At 43.8% G+C, this 17,301-nt stretch overlaps 1 protein-coding gene across 2 annotated transcripts in view; it reads right to left on the bottom strand.

Annotated features, from left to right (window-relative positions):
- Positions 1–16,585, bottom strand: part of EPHA4 (EPH receptor A4) — a 152,604-nt gene extending 136,019 nt beyond the window's left edge. For both annotated transcript variants that reach the window (XM_081910357.1, XM_081910356.1), the window contains exons 1-3: positions 16,431–16,585; positions 12,925–12,992; positions 6,443–7,106 (exon numbers count right to left, since the gene is read on the bottom strand). In XM_081910357.1, the coding sequence (XP_081766483.1) occupies positions 6,443–7,106; positions 12,925–12,992; positions 16,431–16,524 (826 nt within the window). In that variant the 5' untranslated portion in view covers positions 16,525–16,585. The remainder of the gene's footprint in view (positions 1–6,442; positions 7,107–12,924; positions 12,993–16,430) is intronic.
- Between the last annotated feature and the right edge of the window lie 716 nt (positions 16,586–17,301).

The following is a 17,301-nucleotide window of genomic DNA, read 5'->3' as shown; positions in this document are numbered from 1 at the left end:
CCACATGGCCTGACACTCTGCAGTTTACTGCTCTGTGAAATTAACTTTGAGTTAAACGCTAATTGCACATCAAAAAGCTTTGTGTGCATATTCACGGGGGGCAAAAAATATGCCCTTTTCCTGTTATTTTTTTAGAGAAAATAGATCTAGCATGGATTTTGGTTCTGATTTCATACCATTGATTTGCAAGAGACAAAATGAAAACAATCCATACTTGAGGGGGTTTCTTTTGTAAATGAAGTGTGTACATGCTTCAGGTGCCATAGTTCAGATCGATAAACCTTTCAACCAAACTGTCCCAAGCATACCTGTGTTTTGGCACCATTTAATAAAGTTACAAGTTACATGTAGGCTGCCACAGGCTAGCTGGTGTCATGTGGGTCAAGGGCTGTGGCGTTTGTGGCTTTGAGGTACATTGGGCAAATGGTCGTCTTATGTGAATGCATTAAAGGAGGGGAGAGGTGTTAAAGAAACCTCTTATGTTGCAATCCTACACATTTTGCTAGGTGCAAGTTCTATTGAACTCTGAGAGATTCACTTCTGAGGGCCCATCTGCACTATAAATTTCAAAGCAGTATCATACCACTTCAAACAGTCAGGTCTTAGAATCCTAGAATCACAGTTGGAAGGGACTCTGAGAATCATCGAGTCCAACCCACAGCAATGCAGGAATATGCAGCGGTTCCAGATGGGGATCAAACTTTCAACCTTAAGAGTTATCAGCACCATACTCTAACCAACTGAGCCATCCCTCCAGAATCCTGGGAAATGTAGTTTGTTAAGGGTGCTGACCATCTGAGACCCCTACCAGAGACCTACCAGAGCTATAATTCCCAGAGAAAAATAGCACCATTAAGAAACTATCATTCCTAGGGGAAATTTTTTTTAGAGAGAGAGGGGGAGACATGACTGTTATGATACTGTTTTCAATGTATAATGCAGGTGGGGCCCAGATAGATATGCCAGAATATACTATTTGAAAAACGAAAATAACTGTATATGTAATGCATTACCAAGGGCTACATCTGTTTTAAGATTTTCTTTTTTTGTAAACAAGAGTAATTTTAGTTAAGCTGATCAAACTAATATTATTTTCATAAAGTTGCCATTTCAGTTCTTTACCCATCAGGTTTGATTTGCCTTTTAGCAAGGCTTAACACAACACCACTTTACCCAAGTTGACTTGCACTCAGTGTCCCTTTATTCACAAAACCTTGGAAACACTAATGAAGTTCACACCTAAAGTGTCAATTCTCCATCTAACAGTTTTGTATTGCCTCAGTAGTCAGCATTTCCCATAAGGCTGAGAGGGCCTCAAGGCCTGTGTGCAGTTTTTGTGTGTGGAAAGACTGGGCCACAAAGAGGAATGGTGGGCAAATATGCACTCCCTATCTCTTAAACAAAGAGCTTCGATCAAATGCATTTGCATGAAACCCAAGACTTTAGGATCTGCATAAATAGAAGGAGCTTCTCCTCTGGACTTTCCAAAGGAAGCGCTTATCTCCTTTGTGAAAGTGGGAAATGGGTGGGCTACTTTGCATGAGGATGTATACAAAATATGCAAATGAGGAATCTGCTGCATGCAAAAGGCAAACTGGCCAGACAGCTGACAATCCTCATTCACAGGGGAAACCTCATCCCTCTCCACTGGGAGCAATGGGAACGAAACCAACATGTTTGCTTCCCAGGGAGAGTGAAGCAGATCCTGAATATTCATAAAGTGACCATTTAGTCATGGAAGTGTTAATTATTTCCAGCTCATGAAACTATGTGACCTCACCTGCTCCCACAAAGTATATCAAAAGAAGAAAGCAGAATCAGATGAGAGCAGAGTTTGATCCAAAGGTTTAGGGCAATGTAGGGAGGAGTGAGAGAAAGAGCGATTCAAAAGACATGAGGGATGGCTGAAGTCTTCCTTTATCAAGTCCCCTCAAAGCACCAATAAAGATCTAAGATCAGTGGACCAGATACGGACAAACAGCCCATGGAAAAGCCAGGCTGTATTTCTATGGCCAATGCTACAACTTAGAAAGAACGTACAAGATTTCGTGCACTGTAACTGGAAAGACTGAATACTATTCAGAAACCTTAGCCCAGAGTTTGCTACGATTCACATTTAGAAAAAGAAGGACTACAAAACATTTCAGTGGAGGAAAAACAACCACCCAACAGCAAACAACTGCCACAAATTTGTCTCCAAATAATTTTTAGTTAAAAAACAACAACACTTCCCCCATTTTTAAAAAATAAGTTTGATCTTTTACACACACAGACACACATGCTCACACATACATACCCTCACAAAGATGCACTCCCTTATTTTCGAGCAACCAGTTTACAAGTCAAATGTTACAGATTGTTTTGCTATCCTGGATACATCCAAAAGCTGATAGGCAAAGTTACTCATGAGCATGTTGATTTCAATAAGAGGAAGAAGCAGAACTGCGGTTTAGAATTGCTATTATGTATATGCTATTTGTCTACAGAACAGGCATCAACATTTTAAAGATATGTTCTATAGGGAAAAGAAAAGGGTGAATTCCTGTTTAGGAACAACAGGCAAACTTTACTCCCCTAGTGCAACAAAAAGTTCTTATACGAGTATTTATTTTATGGCATCTAAATTATTCCTGCTTAAGGTTCCTGTTACCAAAGGCAGAAGGGAAAGAAGGGATATCCCAAACTTGGCAAAAAGAAGACGATTTCAAAAACGTATCTTAAACCTTGTGGGATGTTCTGCCAATTGGCTTTATAAGTTTTCTAAAAGAGAATATATATACAACAAAATGCAGAAATCTTGGGATGTTTATGCAAAATGTTATTAAAATATCTGGATTTTATGGTGCAGTGACCTTAAATGGGATACATAAAATTTAACTTACAGGTTTCACTGCATCAGAACAATTACAGAGAGATGCAATTCTATTACTTGCTTGATTTAGCATCTTCTCTGCTTTTTCCATATATTACATCTACTTGCTTTGATAAGGAAATTACACAACAAAAATCAAAACCACATTGAGCTAATGTGTAACAAAACAATTTTAATCACCAATGGCATCTTTTAGCAAAAGAGCATCAGCCAACAGCTACATTTCCCCCCCTTAAAGCAGTAATTACCTTAGCTTTTGAGATATGCCTCGAATATAAGGTAATTTCATGTTTCATTAATAATATTTCCCATGCAGTTCTTATTCTCTTTTTGAAACACAACATTGGTTGCTAAATAAGCTTGAGGAAATCAAGTGTACATTTCCTTTACTTATATTTAAAATTACAGGTGCAACTTTCAACACACACGAGCAATATTCTCACAACGATAGATTGCTAATTTTAAAGACAGACGTAGTGGAGAACTCGTAAAAAATAGATTATTGGGTTTTGTTCTGTTTGTGGATCTTGGAATCCTGCTTCTCCCCTGATTCCCTGCTCTCTTTTTTTGACTACTGCCAAGTCCCCACAGAATAACTCTCCTTTGCTGAAACCACTCAGTAAGTTCAAACTTCTGTTAACCCCAATAACACGTTCTTCTTACTTAGGAGAGACAACTGAATAGGGATGGGGGGAGAGAACAAGGTTTCCATTTCAGAAAATGGTATTCAAGATCCAGACACTAAATGAACTCGCAGCTGCTTTGGGGTGCTACCCAGGCATCACCTGGTAGACTTGACATGTCTTCTTTTATTTTTCTCGTTCTTTCTTTCTTTTTTTTAAAAAAACCTCAATTAACATACACTGCTGGATGAACGAAAGCCAGTAGGAAATACCTTTTGGTCCCCAAAGTTCTGAAGACTCCAGCAGATGAGCAATGTTAGATCTCAAAACAACAGAGGCACCCTCTGCCTCCACACCCACCCACCCATCAGCCAGCCTGCCCAGTTTTGCCCACCAAGCCTTTGTCGAGCTTTTAAGATCTTAATCAATCTTAACTCTGACCTCAGGATCACGGGAGGAAGATGGATGAGGAAGTGAATGACCTGTGACCTACTCCTCCATTTGTCCTGCCACGGCCGTGCTGTTGGAAAATCAGTCTGGAACCTGTTCACAGCCCTCCAAGCTTACTCTTTTATAAGCTTTTGTGGACTTGAGATGGCTTTCTTTCTTCTCTTTAGCTGGCTGCCCAATGCTTTTGGCTCTCTAGATGGTGTTTATTTTCACACAAAAATATTAAAGGGAAAGAATAGTGATTACCAAACACCAAATAACCAAACTCAGCCTCTGCAAGAGCATCCAAATCCAAAGTCATCTGATTCACCTGTACACTAATAGTTTGGATTCCAAGTAAACATGGCCATTAACAAGTGATTCATAGCAAAGCCTGTGGGCTTAGGGAACAGTGAGAAAAACATTTGTCTTGGAACTGGAAGAAATGTTTTTTTTTGCAAGGAAAATACAATCAACAACTGATGAAATGGCTAACAATTTAAGACTGCTTGCTGGATTGTATTTTCTTCCAATGGAACGTTTAATGGGAGGGTTTTAAAACACAGGAGATGCAAAAGACAAAAGGTTTCTTTCTTCCTTTTATACATGATCTCATCAGGATTGGTCATTAACTTAAGGTGTGAATAATCAGTTTCCGTAAGTCCAGTAGAGCTGAACAGAGAGTTACCAAGTATTTTCTGTGTCAATGTCACTTTCAGCCACCTACTGCTTTTTAAAAAAATGTGGGGGGGGGCCTCCTGAAGTTCCTGCCCCAAAAGATCACAAGTGATTTCTCCCACACAACACTCTGGCTGTCATGTGATTAGATAATAATGTGTGGGTCATTGACTAAGGAGTGTTTTAATTTGGCATCAATCAGGGTTAGCCAATACTGCCCCTAACACCCACTTTAGCAGAATGAGGAGTAATCTCTTTGCAAAGCACAACTTTCTAATTTGGTCCACCTGCTCTCCCACCAGCTAAACCATGCAAAAATAAAATGAAAGAAGTATTGCTTACAAACTAGGAAAAACAGCAATAATTTTAAGAAATCTCTTTCGATGCTAACACATCTCCCTCCCCCCAAAATCTACTCAGAATGACATCTGCATGTTGGTAACAGTTTGTTTGTTCTTGACATGCAAAGGTTTCCAACTTCCTGCCCACTCCAAGAGACAGAATAATTTACTCAAGACATATGCCTTGTCATCATGCAATTCATTTTTCAATTCTCACTCCAACCTTTCATAATTGTGTTGCTGATAAGATATGCTCATCTCTCCCACCCCCTACCCCTGCTTCCCCTCCACTGACATGAACATATCTGATGGAAGTATGATAGCAAAGGAAAATGTTTGCGCTCAGAGCTGCGTTCCTGCCAACTCTTAATTTCAATGCATAATAATGAACTTCACATTGCCCATAAATGATCATATAAAAACATCTCGGTATGAAATGCTTTGCAGGAGGAAGATGCCATTTTGCACCTATTTTATAGAAATCAGTGCTATGTTTTGCTTTTTCCTATACCACATATATTGCAAACACACATTTTTTAAAAACAAAAATAAAAACATTACCCTTAACAAAATGCAATTAAAATGAATCAGCCTCGGCATCGCTGGGCCTCATCCGTTTAGCAACATATACAAAGAGGCATTCATTTGGCAAAAAGAGCCATTAGGGACTGATCCTGAACATGCGACTAAGGGGGCACTCAAGCCCATAATCAGTAATAACCTATTTATAAAATCATGATAATGTATAACTAAAAATCACAGGCACCCACAAAGGCGATTTAAATCTCCCCTCCCTTTTCTTTTCTAAGATAAGCTGCCTTTTATAAGAACCTTAATCCTTAATTCTGCAGAGAAGGGGGAAAGGAGGGGGCAAACAGATGACTTCTTGCATTTCTTAGAGTCTCCTAGCATGCTCCTTTGTAAAGGAAACAATGGAGACTTTCTGAGAAATAAAAATATTTCACAAAAGCAGCCATGTCACGTATTCAAGGATTATTTCGTGAAAAGTTATCAAATGAGACACTAAGAGTCATTCCTTGGGGCCCCTGAAAAACAAAAAGAAGCTTCTGTCTTCTGCCATGAAGGAGGAGACAGCTTGTTGCTGCTGTGCCTTTTCTTTTAGCCAGAATAGCATTCTCACCTTTTAAAAAAAGAAAGGAAGAGAAATTGATTCTGCCCCTTTAAACAGCACTGGCTCAGATAACATGGCTTCCATCCTCATTCAAATGTGAATGGGGAGATGCAAGCCAGTTCTACTCTACCCTCTGATAGCAAATGTGCCGTGCCTTCTGCCGATTATGGTGGTGCCATTTGTTCTGTCAGTATTATGCACTCCTTAGCCCTGCCACCTGGAACTACTGGACTTCCTCATTAGACCCCTTCATCCCATTGCATCCCACAGGGACTGCTAATTACGGGCAGCCTTCCACTGATTCTCATCTCTGATTCAATTATGAACACCAGCCCCTAATGAACTGCACAATGCAGGGGGGCCCTACCTTGGCATTCTCCATTGTGCTCTTCATACCCAGCATTGCACAGGCAGTTGCCAATGGGTACCAGCCATTCACCATCTGCCCCGCAGTACATCTTTGGCACATCCTTCTCTTCGGAATTGTTCACACAAGAGCCGCGAACTTCCACCAGAGAGGATGTGTCTGCCCCGGTGATGGTGTCCGGAAACTGGGCCAGGTTACGGACTGTCAGCGGGCACTTCTTGTAGAAAACGCGGACAGACACCAAGGCAATGCAAGCGCCGACATCCTGGAAAGCCAGATAAAATCCCTTCTTGCTCAGGGGCCCCACGTCGCGGATCTCTGTGTTGAGCTTCATGATCCTGTCTCCAATGTCCACCTGAGTGAAGCTCTCGTCGGCCGCGATGGTGTCAATCTTAGCAAACTGGCTCTCGCGGATAAAGCGCTCCTTATCGTTGCTCGACTCATAGTAGTAGAGGTTAAAAGTCTCTTTGCAAGTCCCCATGACACCTGGCAAGCTGTTGCAGTCTCTGAGTGTGAACTTGATTTCAATATAAACCCTCTGAGCCCCTTCGCGAGGAATCCAATCAGTTCGTAACCAGTTGTTCTGACTGGACTCCATCACGTTGCAGACTTGATAAGTGCGGATCGGAGTGTTTTTCTCATCCATAATACTCACTTCCTCCCACTGTGAAGAACCAAAAGGGACAAACGTGAGACAGGAAGAGTGTGAAAAGCATAATCAAACCTTGCTACCACCAGATAAATTAATTCCTCTCTCTCCCAATTGGCTTACTTTATTTCTCTTTATACCGGAAGCCATTAAAAAAAATCAGAACATACAGGGTGCTTCAAACACATGAGCAAAAATAAAGCCATATACTAAAAAGGAAATCAGGTTTTAATAGCAGCCTAATTGAAGACCTCAGGAAAGTAGTATTTTCCAAAGAAAAACGGATATATGCTAGCTTGTAATCAACCTTAATATGCCATGATCTGAATGGACCCTCGTAGCTGGGGGTCTTATAAAACCCAAACACTGTGCAACCTTAACAGGTATTCTACTCTGCATGTAAATTTGATTTATTTTTTTAAAGCAAGATACAAAGATATAAGGTGGCAACCCTATACATATTTACCTGGGAACAAGCCCAAATATGTCTTACTTCTGAGGAATTAAGAATGGGGTTGCACTATAAGAAACTTGGCCCAGGGCTGCATGCAACATGAGTGGCAGAACAGGAAACAAGAACGAGATCGGCTCAATATCTATGAAGGATATTGCAATACTATCTGGTGACTGATAAAATAACAGCACATATGTGGAAAGGAAAGAAAGGCTGCAGCTCTGTGGCAAAACACCTCTGCATTCAGGTCCCCAGGCTCAATTTCTGGCCTCTCTAGGTAGGGCTGGGGAAAGACCCCTCCCTAAATCACTGAAGAGCCACTGCAAGTCCGTGTAGACAACACAGAACTACCAATAGTCTAACTTGGTACAAAACAGTTTTCCCTGTTCCTCCTCTCTCAGTCATCCTTACAGCAACCCCTGAAATACAGAGCAGAATCATTATGTTACAGATGTAGAAGAGAGAGACCCTGGCTGTGGCTGAGAGAATAGCAGCTTGCCTAAGCCACCTAGTGATCTTATGGCAGAGGAGAATCCACAATTCCATTAACTAGCACTCCCAGCTATTACACTACAACCGCCTACTGATCCTCTCTCACTTTCCAGAACGACACGTAATGCCCAGCCCCAGCCCTATTCAACCGCCGTCAGTCACCAGCAAATACCTATTACGTCCATTACACAGACTAACTCAACCTTCACATGCTTGGTCCCCTGCAGTAATTCTGGACTACAACCCCAATCAGGCACAGTCAGCATAGCCATGCTGGTGGGGCTGATGGAAGTTGCAATCCAAACCATCTGCAGGACACCAGATTGGCAAAAGCTGAGCTATCTGAAGTTCTCAGTCCATAAAATATATTTGTGTGTATATATGACATCAAAGTGCAAGTAGATAAATAGGTACCACTCCAGCGGGAAGGTAAACGGCGTTTCAGTGCGCTGCTCTGGTTCGCCAGAAGCGGCTTAGTCATGCTGGCCACATGACCTGGAAGCTGTATGCCGGCTCCCTCAGCCAGTAAAGCGAGATGAGCACCGCAACCCCAGAGTCGTCCACGACTGGACCTAATGGTCAGGGGTCCCTTTACCTTTACTATTTCTATTCTAAGGTAAACGTAAAACGGTAAAGGACCGCTGGGTAAGTCTAGTCAAAGGCAACTATGTGGTGCGTTGCTCATCCCTACAGGCCAAGGGAGCCGGTGTTTGTCCGCAGAAAGCTTTTCAGGTCATGTGACCAGCATGACTAAACCACTTCTGGCGCAACAGGACACCATGACGAGTGTCAGAGCGCACGGAAATGCTGTTAACCTTCCTGCCACAACGGTACCTATTTATCTACTTGCACTGGTGTGCTTTCGAACTGCTAGGTTGGCAGGAGCTGGGACGGAGCAACGGGCTCTCACTTCGTCCCACAGATTCCAACCACTGACCTTCCAGTTAGCAAGCCCAAGAGGCTCAGTGGTTTCAACCACAGCACCACTTGCTTCTCTATCTCTATAGCAAGCACCTTGGAACAATCACAATGAAATGCAAGCATACCTATATTTTTTTCTGGCTTGCACCCGCTGGTTCCATTTCAAGCATTCTGGCTTAAGGCACCTCAGGACAACACAGTTTTACACAACAGACCATGCCTCATAAACCTGCATTGCCTAACTGAAAGGTGAGCTTTCTTCTTAAATTCTGGACTGGTTAAAAAAAAAATAGAATGCCAAACATGATAATAACCACCCCACAGAAAAATGAAGCTTTGATTAAGAATGAATTAGATTCTGTATTATCAAGCTGCATTCCGGCAGGAGTGTGATGAACATATCATAAAAGAAAAGGAGAGTGGAAGTGGTCAATAAGAGCTTTGAACATTGTTAAATGAGATTATGTTAATCACATGATACAGAAAAGAAAGCTACTGCTGAGGCCTTTTCTGTCTCTTCTTTTTGAGAAAGGAGCACCGTTCTGCTGAATTAAGGTTCAAAGGGTAGGAAGGACCTTTTTTTCATTTATGCAAAATAATAGCTAAATTCTAAGGTTCCAGCTTATACAATGAAGCATGCAGGAAGCGGAGGGTGGGGGGAAAATGGAACAGTTAGAATCCAACTCCCTGGCAATCAAGTACTGTATTAAACATGCTCTGCTAAATGGACACTGTAGGACCCAGCCTACAACTCTAATGCATCCTGTACATTTCCATTGAGGTTTGTAACCATTCCGGTCCTGTTTAGGTTAAAAAGAATCTAGTTTGATAGCTGGGTCAGCTTATAGATCTCTGGTCGTCACCAGAGTCAAAAGGATCATATCAGAGTTATTGCCTAGAGAAGATGCTTGCAAATACACACACACACACACACACACACACACACCCCTTAAAAAAAGGAAAGAGGGGAATAAATCAATAACCAGGGGAAAATTGGAAAGCCATTTATCAGTGTAAAATGCTAACATGATGTAAGCAACAGAGTTCTCTAATTTACAACTGCCATGAAATGAGCATTGTGTTACAGTCCTGCCCTTTATGATCTACCACTTTCCACGTTATCAGCCCTTAGTCTGTGCAGGGGCGAGGGAAGGAAGAGGAGAGGGAAATAAGAATTGTCCATGGGATTTCCTTTTTGCCTCTTTGCACAAAAGAAGTTTGGCTCCAAAGCCTATTGAAGTCTATGAAAGGAACATGGCTGCATTCAGTAGCTCCTTGCTGCAAAAACCCTTCTGACTTTCTCCCTTTTGGTTTTTGTTTGACAAGAGGTGTTTGTTTATTTATAGACATTTGCCTCAATATATTTGAGGCAAATGGCCCAATACTATAAATGTCCCCCCCCCACATTTTCAACCGTTATAAATTTGAAACGTTAAATGTGTTGTCAAAAACAAACACTTCCTCTCTTTTTTTTATTTCAGCTTTTTAAACCAACTCTTCCCATGGTTTAATAATCCCACAGTAAAAGCATTCCAGACCCAGGATTTCCTTTCAACTGTGAATTTTAAAGGTAAATCATTAATTAAATTTATAATGTAACACATTCATTCCTCTAGGGCTACTATAGATTTAGTAATAGCGCTATTCACTGGTAAAGTGGCCTATTTTTATCTCCAACGTCTCATATTAACACATAAAATACTTCACACTTCAGGAATGACCTGTTCTGGATCCATAAAAAGAGGGTGGAGCCAAGGGCTTTGCAACGTACAGTGAGCTTATACACAGTATAAAATGAAGGCCGTGCTGATCTGCGAAGGCTCTATACCTTTGAGTGTTCTCGAAGGCAGAGGGAGGGAGAAGTGTTACTTTTCCCAGCGCTTTGAAACAAATCTGCAGCATATGCAGCAATATGAAAGCACTTTCAAGGCACTCCTGCAGACAGACTTGAAGACAAGACTAAGCCCTCTTGATTTTTCCCCACTGCCAGCATGAAAAGGCAGCACACAGAGACATGGATTTATTGAAACTAGTCCTCTTTACGTTTCTCCTCAGACTTCGTATGTTACGAACGTAAGTCACAGATACATACACTCACAAACACCTTGAAAATTAATATAGGGACATCCTCTGCCAATCAGTCACAATTGCTGACTTCTTCAAAATGGCGATATTTGAATCTACAGAAGGGATGCCCCATGGGTGCATAGAAAGAAAGACTAATTCATTGACCTTTCCAGGGTATAGGATTAACTGAGATGCCTGACTCTCACCCAGATAAAGCTGTACCTTTCCCCACTGTCAAAGATGAGGGCAATTGCCGGCAATCAACAGTGAATGTGTGCTGTCTGCACCGCCAGAGGCCTGTCAATCATTCCCCTTTTCTAGGGCTGGGGGAGGCAGGCAGGGAATGGTTCCAGGGACAGCACAGTGTGCACAGGCAGAGCAGTCAAGTTCGGGCAGAGCAACAATGGGAGCAGGACAATACTCCATTTTCCCATGATAGGGCTAATTCAGAGCTTATGCATAATGCATCGCTACATAAACAGCCTCGCATTCCTTCCATTTGTCACCATCCTCCCCGCCCACCACCTTTCTTCTTCTTTTTAATTACAGGACCGACGGACGTCCAACTACAGTATATTTCATTAGCCCATTGAAGGAATTTGCCTTCCTGTTTATTATATAACTGGCAATCTTTCCAAACTTTAGTGCTTTTTTTTAATTATTTGGACTTAGTTAGGCATCAATTGTTTGCCTCTAAGTGCAGCAAGAAGAGGTTTCCATTTAATTTTAAAGGGATTTGAGCATATTTGAATGGAAATACCTTGTGCATTGTTTCTCTCCCCCCCCCCACCCCGAAATTGCTCTTAATATTCACCCTGCATATGTGGCAGTGAAAATAAGGTGGCAGTTTCTATCTGCACCTCTCCCCACCCCCGGTAATTAATAAAAATTCCTGATCCCATGGCATGCTGGGGACACAGTACCTACGGTAAGAATCAGGGTCTACTCAGCAGTTCTTCAGCAGACTTACTGACTGCATGGTATTTGTCTACAAATCCTTTGCTAAATTAAGAGTGAACGTCTGCACAGAGTCCTGACTAAGCCGAGATTCCGTTCTCTCCCAGAGTCCAGATCTGCAAATGTGTTAAACATTCACCATTCAGCAATGGATTAAGAAGCAGCTCTTGCTCTGCTTTGCTTTATACACTGCACTGCTGTCCCCCCAAAAGCAGAGGTTTTGATTTTGATATTTTTTTAAACGAAGGAAAGAAACCTCGTGGACTAGAATATCTAATCTATTAAGGTAGCATTACACCTTTGAAATTGTCCTAAGCTGACACAAATCCTGCCATCTGGGAACCGAATAGTGGTCACCCTAAATCAGGGCTTGGGAACAATGGAGCCCTCCAGAAGGTGTTGGACAACAAAATCCATTTGCCATCATCCATGCTGGCTGAGCCCGATGGGATTTAGAGCCCAGCAACATCCGGACGGCCACAGGTTCCCCATCCCTGCTCTCAATGTAACTCCACTTCTTTGGAAGAAGCACGTGTAGACATTTATTGTATCTAAGGCCACAATCCTATGCAAACTTACCTTGGAGTAAGCCTCACTGAACCCTCAGATACTTGCACCCGAGTGAGCCTGCATAGATGCCTTGCAAGGAAATAAACCTCACTGAACTATACTTTGGGATAAATATTCTTAGGGTTGGGTTGTAAATATGCGTTCTTTGATCAGATTCTGAAAGTCTCTTTCCACTCTCTACGGTTTCCTTCTTGACAGAGCTATGCATTGGGAGTATAAGGTTTCTCCAACAAAGTGTAATTCACATCACAGGCTACGGAAGAAATGTGACCTTCTCCCCACAATCAACAATAATCGAGCCATTAGGATTCACCAGAAACGTACTAATCATTCCATTTTACCTAGAGGATCAGATAGGGATGCAGAACTTACCCCTCCTTCCAACGGGCTTGCTATCCACCCAAGTTCACCCTGAACAGATCTGGAATCCAATAAGGTAACTGCAAAAAGGGGAAAACAAACATAAATGACAAGTTACACTTACTCAAACTCAGGCGAAGTTTTTAGAAAAAAATTTACCTGACTATTTCCACATGTGAAAAGAAAGATCCTCACTCAGACAAGATTTACTGTATATCAACACTTTGTTTTCTAACCAGTCACGCCAGTGGTCATGGACTACTTTCAATCAGAGATCAATATTTATTCAAACTTTGTGGCCATGATCCAGTAAAAAAGTTACATTAATCAGAAATGAGTCAGATCCCTGCCCAAATGCTTCATAATCATGCATACTCACATACTCGGGAGTAAGCACCCTGTGTTTAGACTTACTGCCTAGATCTCATGGTGGAAGGTAATGAGGCTTCAGTTATGTATGGTTAATTTGTTAATTAAATGCAACTAACTCTTTTATGGATCACTGAATTTCCACAATGCTGAATGTGATGCACACATCACGGTAACCTTTACAACACTCCTACAGGGCAAGACAAATTTAGTATTCCCATTCTGCACCTACTGCCATAGTGCCTTCCTAGTGCAAAGATATCCCATGTGGTATGGCCTTGACTATTGGCCATACTGGCTGGGGCTGAAGGAAGTGGGAATCCAACAACTTATGGAGGGAACCCCATTGACCCTATCCTAAAGTCACCTCTTGACTGATAGCTCAGTTGACAGACTCTTAATCTCTGGGTCCTGGGTTCGAGCCCCACACTGAGCAAAAATATTCCTGCACTGCAGAAGGTTGGAACAGATGCCCCTTGGGTTCCTTTACAATTCTATGAATTGAGAACCTCCAAATGCTCACAGCCCATTCTCTGAACTACGCCCCACAACTGTACAAAAGGTGTTGCAAGGCCAACGGCCTGGTGGTTAAACACTTAAAGAAATCAAGTAAAAAAAAATCTTACTATTGATAAGCAATGCTTCTATTTAGCCCTCTCATTTATATGCAGCACAATCCTATCTGCACTGAATCATAAGCCCCACTGTGTTCCATGGGGTTTATTCCCATGTAGACGTGCCACTGGTTTTAGCCATGCAGAACAGTCTTGTGAAGAAAGTATCACTGTCGTCTTCAAGGGACTTGCTCACAAAGAGCTAAGGATTTACAAAGCTGAGGAAGAGTGAAAGGACAGGCTTATATATACCTGTGGTGGGAAATGGGGTACATAACATGTAGACACTCCAATAATAAGTATCATGAAAGTAATTTCATTTGTCTTGTAATAAATGTCCTTGTTTACACCGTCCGTCACTTCTGTTTCATGAATTGCACATCTCTTAGGGGTATGTCGGTGAATTTCTGAAGCAGGTGGAGCACACAGCTTGACATATAGTGTAATCCAAATTGGTGTATCACTGCCACCATAAACACTGAACCCAATATGTTTTGTTACCACCTTCTGGGTGTTTAATGACACTTGCAAGAAAAAAAAACAGGTGTATTTTCCTTTTAATCCACCTTCCAGAGTAATATTTCTAGGAATAAAAGATTGGATGCATTGAGTGAGGAGGGAGGGGGTATTAATTCTGTAGGACACAAAACAAAAAAAGTGGGGGGGGGGGAGAGAACCTAAGTGTGTACTAAGGCCCACCACTGCATTCTTTGTACCTCCTAAGCCTCTTGTTAAAGATGGAGTAAGAGGTGGGGACATGAAAAATGGCTCCCCTGGTACAGATTTAACTTAAAGACGCTGAGACATTCAATGAAATCTCAGCCCCTCTGTTCCTCCCCCCCCCCCAGCGTTTCCCATAGTCAGACTACAAAAACCACAAGTTCTAAATAAATCATAAATAAGGGTTTCAAACTACAACAAACAAATGCAACATCCTTTCTGAGTGGAATGGTTATATTTTATTTAGTTTGTTGTTGTTTTTAAGCCAATGATGATCATTTGCAATTTCTGCACACATTGCCTCTTTCTCCCTTTGGAAGATCAAGAAGAACCAACCAAAACTATTTTAAGAGAGACAGAGAAAGAGACAAAGCCTTCTCATATTGGTCCAGCGCTCCTGCACCAGAGAGGACAAGGCTTTTCCATCCATTGGAATGAACGGAAAACAAGACCAGGAAAAGAGGAAAGCGGGAAGACAGTGTGGCTGAGTTGCTGATGGCAAAGAAAATGATGAAAAACAAGGGGGGGGGGGAGAAACAGAGCATTGCATTTTTTTAAAATGCAAGAGTGTAGGGATATCTCAGGCACGGGCAAATCCATCTGCAAAATGCTTTGCCTCTCGCTTTCAAGTTTAAACTTTACATTGCCTGCATCTGTGCTCTTCTGTACCAGGTGATTTCCAGGCCTCTGACATTATACCATGGCCAGGTTTGCCCTAGGAGTTGCAGGAGCCAAATCGCGAGCAGATGGACACACACGGGCATCTCTCTCACACACACTCACAAACAGGGAGCAGCGCAGACAAACACACCCCTTCTTGTCAAGCTGGTTTAGGAACGTGCAGGCCACCTGGATGTATGCAAAGCCAGACAGGTACTCCAGGAAACTGCGTGTGTGTGTGTGTGAGCGGCCGCGTGTCCCGGGTTACGTAACATCAGTCTTAATGAACACCAAGATCTTTAGGCTTCCTTCCTTCCTCATCATCTTTCCAAGACGAAGGCTAATAACAACAAAACAATGACCAGCTCGTACACCCTCCGCGTAATGCAGCAAGCCAGGAGGTGCAAGAGGGCGCGCGGACGGAGCAGGGAGCGAGGGTTGCGCTTTGAACTTTAGGGCTCTAACCTAGATTTTACACGGGTGCAAAAAGGGGAGGATCTGGCCCCGTCCGCAAAATAAAAAGGGCCTTTTTCCTGGCGTGGCGGCGGGTCCCGCGGCGTGACTTGCGAGCAGGTCGGCTCCAGGCATCTCGGAAAATCCAGGTCAAGCTCCCACGCGCTTTTGCGCCGCGCGCGCCGGGACGTCGCGTCTGCGGCAAACGCAGCTCCCCAGCAAGGCCCGCCCGAGCCCGCCCCGTCGCCGCCGCTCCAAACTTCCACCTCTCGCCGTCCAGGGGGCGACGCGATGGTGCGGGCGGACGTGGGGTGTCTGGCTGCGGGGCGAAGCTCCGGCAAAAGGAAGCAGGACGGGTGGGTAGGTGGGTGGAGAAGCACCCTGGCGACGCTTCCCCTTCGGCTGTCCAGCCTCGTTTGGCACGGAGGGAGGGAGCCCAGCCGGGAGGTCGTCCATCGGTCCGTCCGGAAGGCAGGCGCCTGGTTCGAACTTTCTCCTGGCCACACAAGTTGCCCACAAGCGCGTCCTGCAAAGCGCGCGCGCTGCCGGCCGCTCACGGTCCCTACCGCTGGAAGACGGTGTTGGGGGGGAAGCACCCCAAACCCCGGAGAAAAAGGAGAGGTGGATGGAGCCTCGGATCGGCCCGGGGTACCAACCACTACCAACCCCCGTCGCTTTTTAAAATTTTATTTTCCCACTCACCTTCGTTGGCTGGATATACCCGAGAGCCGGTAACCCCCTCGCAAATCCCAAAGAGAAGCGGCAAGACGGTGAAGAAATATACAATCCCAGCCATGGTTTTTTGGTGCCAGCGCTGCTCCGGTCTCCTCTATCCCAGTGGAATAAATGCTTAAATTGGGAGTGCAGCAGGCTGTAGACATTGCCAAGGGGGCGGGGGAGGGACCGTGACGTACAGCCGTCCATCAAGCCCGCCCGCCTGTCGGAGGCGCTGCTCGGGAAGAAAGCACCGCCCCGTCCCCCTCGCCGCCCCGCCCCGTCCCAAGCCGCGCCTCCTTCCCGCCCGTCGCCTCCTTCTCCAACGGGGCGAAAGTGTCTGAGCGGCGACGGATCCTCTCTCTTCCAGGCTCGCCTTTCCCCGACCGCAGGCATCGCCATCCCCGCCGTCCTGCTGAAGAATCCCTCCGAGCCGGGCACGGAAACGCTGCTCCGTGTTCATTACTTCACACACACAAACGCCCGGCGCGCGTCAGTACAGAGCCCGAGTTTCCCGGGGCTCTGTTTTGGAGAGCAAACAAGCGAGGTTTTGGATCGGATTCCTCTGGAAAGAAGCGATTAGCAAAGCGCCTCCTTTTTTAAATCTTTGATGAAACAACTGCACTCCCCTCTACACAGTTTCCTTTAAAAGGATACTAAGAATAACAGTAACAGCAGACAACTTGACTAGCTGAATGATATTTAGATAGATAATATCTAGGATGCGGTGACCAATACGGCGCGAAGTGATTTTGCGCGCGGGGTACCTGCCTGCCTGGCGCGCGCCGTTTCCTCGCCATCTAAACCCGGGTTTAGATCGCGATCCTTTTTTCCTGGCAGAAAAATCTCTGGATGAAAG

This window comes from Podarcis melisellensis (genome assembly GCF_964234715.1).
Source record: "Podarcis melisellensis genome assembly, chromosome: 5".
NCBI classification, from domain to species: domain Eukaryota; kingdom Metazoa; phylum Chordata; class Lepidosauria; order Squamata; family Lacertidae; genus Podarcis; species Podarcis melisellensis.
The sequence above is the reverse complement of the archived record's forward strand: the minus strand, read 5'-3'. Positions and strand labels throughout refer to the sequence as shown.